The sequence below is a fragment of the Nuphar pumila genome, chromosome 17 (assembly GCF_984573655.1).
Source record: "Nuphar pumila chromosome 17, dmNupPumi1.hap1.1, whole genome shotgun sequence".
Taxonomy (NCBI): Eukaryota; Viridiplantae; Streptophyta; class Magnoliopsida; order Nymphaeales; family Nymphaeaceae; genus Nuphar; species Nuphar pumila.
This window is the reverse complement of record NC_143265.1, coordinates 51,344,894-51,354,647: the sequence shown is the minus strand read 5'-3', so window position 1 is coordinate 51,354,647 and position 9,754 is coordinate 51,344,894. Positions and strand designations below refer to the sequence as shown.

The window sequence follows — 9,754 nt, the reverse complement described above, 5'->3', positions numbered from 1 at the left end:
TTTGTCAGAGCTGAATTGGTGCAATGAGCTTGAACAGCAGGAGGTCGAATTGTTTGTCTCATTTACTGGCCCCAGTACCTAACCATGCCTTGTTTGTTAACAATTTAACATTGTGTCAACCCAATGAATGGCCTAAAATGTGCTCATAAATCATGATTGAACCCTAGAGGAAATTGGTTAATCCATGTGCTATTGTAGATATAGCTTAACTCTTTGTTCATGCAAACCATTGTTCCCTTGACGGCTTTAATTCTTCTCTGCTTGAAGATTCAGCCATCTACAATAAAAATGACAACTATTGCAACAGTTGGAGTTGGCTTCAGTACTCCAAAGAAAAATACGTGGTTAGTTGTGGATGGTTGTTCTTTGAGATGCTTGAGATATCAACGGCCTCATACTATGAGGCTCATGCGATGCTTATTCACTGAAGATAGGGCTGCTGGAAAGCTGGATATTGATTTCAGCGATCCCAATTGGAAGATCTATTTTCAACAGGATCTTGAAAAGAGATTCAATCTACCACATGTGAGGGATATCTTTGATGCTAAGCCTAGACCGACCACCTTTTCTCTCAAAAGCTGGTAAACTCTCTCTCTCTCTCTCTCAAGATGATATATCTTTTGATGTTTGCTATTACAGGTGTCATGTGGTTTTTATATTGTTGATGTGGAACTTTAGTGACAAAATGGAAATAATGCAAATGTGGCACAAAAAAACAGTAGCTATAGCCAAATGGCCATTCTTTTCCTGATTCCCTTCTTGTTTGAGCATAGTGTCAGTTGTTGGTGCTCAAAAGCTTCACCATAAGCACATTGTATATAATACTGTTTGCATGTCTATCTTGTCATGTGGGCTGTACTTCTCAATCATGAACCCATAATTAATGCTTTTATATTTCCACATTATGATATCCAACATCAATTAACAGGAAGTCCACAACAGGAGATGGTGTCAAATTATTAGATGATCCACGGCGTGGATATGTAAATGATGATGATAGAGCACTTCTGAAGGTATGTTGTTTATCTGTAGAGGATGACTTTCTGCCATATAGCTGGCCTCATTCTCTGTTTAACTGTACTATACTCCATCCTCTAAATGTTCTTAAAGTAAAATAGAGAGTTTGAGGATGATATCATTCAAGCCAACACATACCCACACATGCATGTACAAAAACATGCAAACACGTACACATGAAATGGATTGTTTTCACGGCATCTCTGAGGCACTTCTCATCTTCTCTGCCTGATGCGTCTCAAGCACTGTCATTCTTTTCTATCCAAAAACTTCTTCAATTGCTGTACTTTATTACACTTATTGATGACTCCCACATTGCCAGCAGGATCTTATTTTCTTTTCCATTATAAAGTAATATAATCTGCAAGCATGTGTTGCTCTACTAGCAATCTGTTTTGGTTCTCTGAGGACAATTTTTTGGCATTTCAAGGCTACTTCTCACTTCTAGATGATGTACTTCATTCACCAATTTGGCAGTAAATAGCAAATCTTGTTACTTATTTTGAACTTTAAGCCATGTGCAGTGTCAAAAATTTGTTTGCTGATGATGGCTTCACATAACACATGCATGAGTGTGTATGTGTGCCCACTCCTGATTAATCAATTAATTTATTTCATGTAGCGTCATGGCATGGTGTACAAATATTTTCTATTGTCAATTTGAGACAAATCTCTGATGTATTTGACTTATACATTAAGAAGTGTCATGCCATATTGTTGCAGGTTATTAAGTACTCTTCACTGACATCTGCTGGAGCTGAATGCGTTGATCCTGATTGCAGCTGGGTGGAGCAATGGTATGAAACTTTTCAAATATTAGTACTGTACGTAGTAGGGATGCACAACGAGCCGAGCTAGCTCAGGCTCGACCCGTTTAAGCTCGGCTTGAACTCATTCGAAAAAATAAATGAGCTGAGCTTGAACAAGGGTTTAGGCTCGGTACACGTAAACGAGCCGAGCTTGAACATGCAGTTCAGCTCGGCTCACATAGTTATATAAAGAATTTATATTTTATATATGTATATATTTTGTTCATAATATGGTCACAAAGAGAGGTCTTACCTTAATGGGTAAGTCATTGGTCTTCTTTGGAAGTGGCCTGGATTCAAATCCCACCATCTTCCTGTTAGAATAGGTACCTATGTGAATCCAAAGCAGTTACAAAGATGAAGGAGGAGAGACGATATTGATGGGGATGTATTCGTTTAGTTTCTACGATTCCCAATGGGGATATCATGTGTGGTGTTTCATTATTTATAGAACATGATGTACAATCCTTCCCAAATACAACAACCCTCTTAATAAGAGAGACATACACAAATAGGAAACCACACAAATAGAAAGACATACATAAATAAGACATTGGATCTGGATCTAATATCTATATTCAATTAACGTTATCTCTTAATAGCCTCTCTTAAGTTGTGCATAGTAATCACCATGAACAACTTGGACCTCAAGTACCAAAATCGTTGCTTTGTCAAGCTTTTTGTGAAAAGATCTGCTATTGGTTTTCTAAGCCATTGAATCTTGCTTCAAGTTCCCCATCTTCAATTTTGCTTATGATGAACTGTTGATCAATCTCTATGTGCTTGCTTTTTCCATGATGAATAGGGTTTAAGGAGATCTTGATCGCACTCTGATTGTCACATAATAAAACTGATCTAGGCATTGTTTAATTTAGCTCATGTAATAAACTACTTATCCATATCAACTTTGAGGCAATTGTTGCCATAGCTCGGTATTCAACTTTAGTACAACTCTCTGTTTATGGCTTGACCAAGAAACTAAATTATTCCCAATAAATATATAATAACCTGAAACTGATCCCCTTTCATCCGGGTCTCCTGCTCAGTCAATATCTGAATAGGCCATGACTATGAGAAGATTTTTCCTCTAATCTCTTCTCTTATTAAACAATCCATCACCCAGGGTGACCTTCAAATACCTTGGAATCTGCTTCACTGCTTCCATATGGGTAGTTCTTCGTTGGTGCATAAATTGAGACACTTGGTTTACTGAATGATGTACTGGAAACAAGTGTTAATAAAGACTTACAATCATACATACTTGTTTTGCACAAGAGATCTATAATGTATTTATGTCGAGTCAAAACCATACTATCTTTCCTTTATCAACCTTAACTCTCAAGAAATATTTTAACTGGCCAAGATCCTTCATCTTAAAACGTTTGTTTATCACCTCCTTTATTTCCTGAATATGTTCATCTGACCTTCCTGTAATAATGATGTCATCCACGTATATAAGCAAAACAATCATATATCTTTTACCTTTATGAATAAATAACGAATGATCGAGTGAAGATTTATAGAAGCCATGTTTGTATTTCTAGAGAAAAACTCTCAAACTATGAATGAGAGGCTTGTTTTAGCCCATATATTGCCCTCTTAAGCTTTCCCACATATTCAACTGGATCATTTTCATTGTATCCCTGTGGTTGTTCCATGTTGACTTCTTCTTTCAAGTCTCCATGTAAGAATGCATTCTTAACATCAAGTTGATTTAGAGCTCAATCGTGATCCACTGCTAAGGACAAGATGATACTTATTGTTCTCATTTTAGCTACAGGGTTGAACGTCTCCTGATAATCTATGTCATATTTTTAAGTAAAGTCCTTTGCAACAAGTCAGGACTTATACCTTTCAATAGTCTCATCTAGCTTATAGTTAATCTTATAAACCCATTTTGACCTCGTGACATTCTTATCTGAAGGCCTTTTAACCACTTCCCATGTTTAACATTCATGTAATGCCTTTATTTCATCAAACATGGCTTCAATCCATTTCTTATTTCGGATGGCTTGGGAATAAGAGATTGGTTCTTCTTGTTTTTTTATTTGTATAAGAAAATCCTAATGATCTGTGCTAAATAATCTCTTGAACTCTGGTTGTGTTACTATTTTATCAAATTGGGTGATAGTATTTTCTATGTTTCTTGACTCCTGTTTGACTTCATTACCAGCTGCCCTTTGTTCCCAATATCAAGAAAAATCTCATTTTTGTTTCTAAACTTGTTATTAATACCAATTGATGTATGGAATTTACTCCATTTGTAACGACCCCAACTGACCCTCGTAAAAATAGTGGAATTTTTTTTGTTTTTTAAAAAAATTTGTAGAAACTCACCCAAGGATCTGGGGCATCAAAAAATTAATATACTAAACAACAAACCATACCGTGCATTAAATCAACTGAAGAAATAAATCAAACTTTATTAATTTAATCAAACTGTCAAATAGTCTAAGACATAAAAATTGTCTATCTGAATTTAGCTATCTTGTCAGAAACCAGAACGCTAGTCACACAACTCATAGTCTCCAGCCAGCTAGTCAGGACATCACTGAGCATTTATGCCTGTAAAACAATTTTAAGAAAACGGGTAAGAACCAAATTCCTTTGTACAAATTCTTCTAAAAATCCAAACAGTAAGGAAATAGCATAAACAAATTCATGCATAAATTTCAGAGGAATATCACAAGCAACAATTTACCATAATCAACTTACCATTCAAGCATTTAACCAAATATCACGCAAAAACACATATCATGCAAAACCAGATAAGCATGAATGCATGAACTAATGCTGAATAGTAAAATATGCAAACAGTAAAATATGCATGATTCAATGTGCATGCATGCATAACTTATTAAGTTATTTATCAAAGTTGCTTTTGTATGCACGTTTCTATTAAATGCAAAAAAATTTAATTTTCACTTTTTCTTAGACCCGCGGATACTTAAAACAGGCACAAATTTCCGAAGCTCAAGTTAGGTTCTCAATTGTAGCTTAACACACAATTTGTATTTTATTACTGGGGTTCACACTTTTTCTTCAACCGATATCAGGAATCAATACCATCTATCAGAACATTAGAAATCAATATCTAATGTCGAGACATCAAGAAAATCAACACCTACCGATGCCACTTTCTTGATATATCAATAACTACAACTGAGTCAACAACACTACCCCTAGGCAAAATAGCTAAAATCGTAGCCGAAAGGTGAACCACTATATCAGGTTCAGGGGCACAATCACATACGGAGTTTTAGTATCTTCACGGTCCCCCACGACAACCATCTAAGATTCTCACACTGTGGAAGAGACATCAAGGAAGAGATTAAGTACACCCTTTGGTCTCTTTTATCATTTCAAATAAATTTTCAAGTTCCTTTATATAAGAACAATTTTGCAAATCAACATGCAAAACCAAAAAAATTCGGGCTTTGGCCCTCATAATTTAACAGTGCAATTAACTTTGAAAAAACCAATAAGTTTTCAGAAATAAATTTTGCAATGTGTAAATGAAATCGACAACAATTGGAGCAACACTTGCTCCTAGCCTATATGGCCCGCAGTGGTTCACATCTAACCACCAGCACATCTCAAAAGTGATTTATGCAAACTTGCAAAATTTTAGTGAACATGCAACACACGGTTTCCAAACATGTTCACAATGCACATTCAAAACCCATAAAATATGAACGCACATTAAGCCAAGCATATACGCATGCAAATAGATGCTTGCAAAACACGTCATTCATGATCAATTTCATGCATAATTAACCAAACATGCATATGATCACAGTCATGCAAACATCAAATAAATTTCAGGTTCATGCGTATGACATACACAATTGCAAACTGATCAAATCAAGATCAGGTTTATGTATCATCTCAAAAAATATATATATATATATATATATATATATATATATATATATATATATATATATATATATATATATATCAATCTTAAACATGTACATGACCAATTTCATGTACTCAAATTAACTATGCAGAAAAATTTTACCTCTGTTGGTCCGATTAACAAGCTAACAGCTGGAGCTGATCCTTGTACATATGATCAAAATCATGTACATGGGTCGGCTATGCTGAAAAATACATATTTTCAGCATGTACCTGGGTCAGCTAAGCTGAAAAATACATATTTTCAGCATGCTGGCTGATCTATGTACATGATCATAATCATATACATGGGTTGGGCAGACCACAATCAAACATATACCGGCCTGCTGGCTGATCCATGTACATGTTCACAAACATGTACATGAGTCGGCCAGACCAAAAGAACACATAGGCCAGCCTGCTTACTGGTCCATGTGCATGTTCACAAACATGTACATGGATCGGCCAGACCTGTGTACACTCATGGACAACATGCTGGATGATCCATGTACATGATCGTAATCACATACATGGGTCGGCCAGACCTGCGTACACAACTATACATGTTGATCTGCATATATATATACAAAGCTCGATAAAATTGGACATAAAAACACATGCAGACGCATGAGCATATATCACGGCAGATCTGAACCAAAACAACATATACATGTGATTCGACAGATCTGAACCAAAACAAAAGGAGTATGTACTCGACAGATCTGATTCAAACCTGTATGAGCCTATACTCGGCAGATCTGATCAAGATCTGTATGAGCATATACTCGTTAGATCTGATCAGAACATAGACATTCATATGCATATATATGCAATTCAACAAATCTGAATTAGGAATATATTTTCAGATGCATGTATATGCAAATCAACAAATCTGAAATAGTAAAACATATTCCGCTGAATGCATATGAAACTCAACAACCTGGATCAAACTAAATATAATCAGATTTGCGGATACATATATTACTTGACAAATCTGATTCAAAAGGTATATTCAAATGCATGAGCATGGGACTCAACAAAATATGAATCAAGATTCAAGACCAAATATCCAGATACATGAACATGCAACTCGTTAAATCTGAAACAGTAAAACATATTCAGATGCATGCTAAACTCGTTAAGTCTGAATCACACACATATATCCAGATTTATAGAAATCAACCAACCTGAAATATATATGTATATACATATATAGCCGGGTTTGCGTGAACAAGAAAACCTGTCACACCAGAATATATATATTGAGATTTGCGTGAGCATGAGAAATAAAATTGAAAATCTGACTACATGCATATTCAGACGCTAATCAAGAAAATCGACACATATATGTATTTAGATGCATGCTTTATAAAATCGACAGGCCTGAAACTACTTACATATCTTTAGATGCAGGGCCAAGAACATCAACATGTATGTATCAACATGCATATTTTCAGGTTCAGATGCACAAGGGAAAATTGTCAAGCATAAAAAAACATTAAATATATGTGTATATATTTATATAAAATCGGCAATATATTTCTTTATATATATCACCTTTAGATTCAGATTTTTTCCTCTAAACCTATGCCTAAATCAGATTATACCAATTCCTTCCCGTGAAAAATTAGAGAGAAACCCATATCTTGATTCAAAGTGTGAAGAAACTCAGAAAATCGATGGATGCTTTAGAAAAAAATATTTTCTTCTTCTTTTTCTTTTCCCTTTCTTTCTTTTTCTCTTTTTCTTTTCTTTCTTTTCCTTCTTTTTTTTCTCTCTTTCTCCTCACACGAGTTTCTCGATTTTTCTCTCACCTCTCTCTCTATCTCACTCTCTCTACCTCTCTTTCTCTCTCTAGAACTCAAGTTCTAGAGAGAGGCTTTCAGGTTCCTTTTTTTATATTGTGTTATGGGTTCTAGAATAGGGGTGACGTCCCCTCTAGAATTATCTTATGGGTAGAGTTCTACTTCATGTAGAACTCTACTCTATCTTGTAGATTTTTTTTATCTTTTCTTTTAATTAATTTATTTTAATTAATATTCTAAAGAATATTCCAGAGCGTGATGCCCCCTCTGGAAGACTCTTTATGGGATAGAGTTCTACCCCAAGTAGAACTCTACCTCTATCCTATCTTTAATTTAAAGTTGATTTAAAAGTTTGAAAATGGTCATGGATGAATTTCACATCCAGAACTAGATCCAAGATCTAAATCCATATCCAAATCTACATAGATCCTACCTGGACCAGATCCTAGTCAATATAGATCCTGGACTGGGTCTAGATCCATACTTTGATCAAACAAAGTGGATCTAATCAGATCAAATCTAGAAAAATGTCAAAATAGAGGCCGATAATTTTTGAAAAACGCATTTTTCGGGCCAATCGTAAACCGATTTCACAAAAATAGGTTGTCAACGTGATCTACATTCCGAGGCGGATCTAACAGAGGTCATACCTGAATTTTGCCTCTGAATTTTGCTTGAATTTAACCTAAATTTTGCTCGAATTTAAAGGTTACAAAAGAAAATTTTCTGAAATCATAAATAACTCAAATAGATTATGTCAAAGTGCTCTGGGCCACGCCCAGACCCTGCTGACATCACCTATATTTTAGTATATTTTTTTCATGATTTTGTCAATTTAAATAAATATATAATTTAAAAAATTGTATTTTTCAATTTTAAAAGTCATGAAAAAAACACGATATTACACCATCCTCTGTTTGTGTCAAAAGAGGATATTCGCTGAAGGGAAAAGACAGCGAAACATATACATCTTCAAGGAAGATCCTACGTCCAAATCAACTGGTTCTGTTTAGAAGCTTAGTATAGAATCATCAAGTCCATCGGTCTTGTTTAACTATTCTATTTCAAATAAAGCTAATGTTTGGCGCAATCGTTTTGTTCATTATAGTCATGGTTTTATTTAAAGATTGGTCTCTAGTAATCTTATTCCTCAGTCTAATTTAGAGAGTGAGCCTATTAGGTTATTTATCCAATTGTCAAATTGCAAAGAGTCATGTATGTCTGATTGCTCTGATATCATGTTAGGATAGGTACCTATGTGAATCCAAAGCAGTTACGAAGTTACGAAGAAGAAGAAATGGAAAGTTTTGGAATTGGCATCAAGTGTGAAAAGAGGGAGAAAAATAGCAAAACAATAGGATATGTTTTGTGATTTTTCTTTGAAAAAAAACTGGTACTAGCAAAACACAATATGCTAGGGTTTTCTCTTTAGATGAATCAAACCACAACAACATGGATTGGGAATAGTGACAAAGAAGATGTTGGAACTGACTTTTCAAAGAAGAAAAGAAGAAGAAGAGGAAGACGAGGAAGAAGAGGAGAATCAATGGACAGAGGTTAAAGAGTCTTGAAAAGAGGCAAATAGGTAGATAGAAACACAAGATCTCTTAGAACTTACCTCGATAGATGTGTTCAGGTGCACTTCTGTTCTGATACCATGTTAGAACAGGTACCTATGTGAATCCAAAGCAGGAAGGAGGAGAAACAATATTGTTGGGGCTGTATTCTTTTAGTTTCTATGATGGCCAATGGGGATATCGTGTGTGGTGTTTCATTATTTATAGAACATGATGTACAATCCTTCCCAAATGCAACCATCTTAATAAGAGAGACATACACAAATAGGAAACCATACTAATAGGAAACCACACAAATAGAAAGGCATATATAAATAGGACACTAGACACTAAGTAACGTCAGTTCCCTATATGCTGGATCATGATATGGATCCAGTGTCCAGATCCAGTTAACATTATCTCTTAATACTTTCTCCATTTCAAAAAGCTTTTGACACAAATTTCAAAAAAAATTAAAACCTTTTTAAAATAAAGGTGTTCAGCTCGAGCCAAGCTCGAGCTTGACTCAAGTCGATCCCGAGCAATGGTTGTTCAAGCTCGGCTCGAGCTTGAATAATCAGATTTTCTGGTGGAGCCAAGCCAAGCTTGACTCAAACCTGGCTCGTGTGCATCCCTAGTTCGTAGTATTAAATTCAAGTTTGTATTA

General features: G+C 35.2%; 1 protein-coding gene across 1 annotated transcript in view; it reads left to right on the top strand.

The window, feature by feature from the left end:
* Window positions 1-288: 288 nt before the first annotated feature.
* The window catches only part of LOC149811952 (ATP-dependent 6-phosphofructokinase 5, chloroplastic-like), a gene marked incomplete at its 3' end in the record, with an annotated part of 68,167 nt that continues 58,701 nt past the window's right edge, over window positions 289-9,754 (top strand). The window contains exons 1-3 of the mRNA XM_089992954.1: window positions 289-581; window positions 929-1,013; window positions 1,741-1,814. Coding sequence (XP_089849080.1) covers window positions 289-581; window positions 929-1,013; window positions 1,741-1,814 — 452 coding nt within the window. The remainder of the gene's footprint in view (window positions 582-928; window positions 1,014-1,740; window positions 1,815-9,754) is intronic.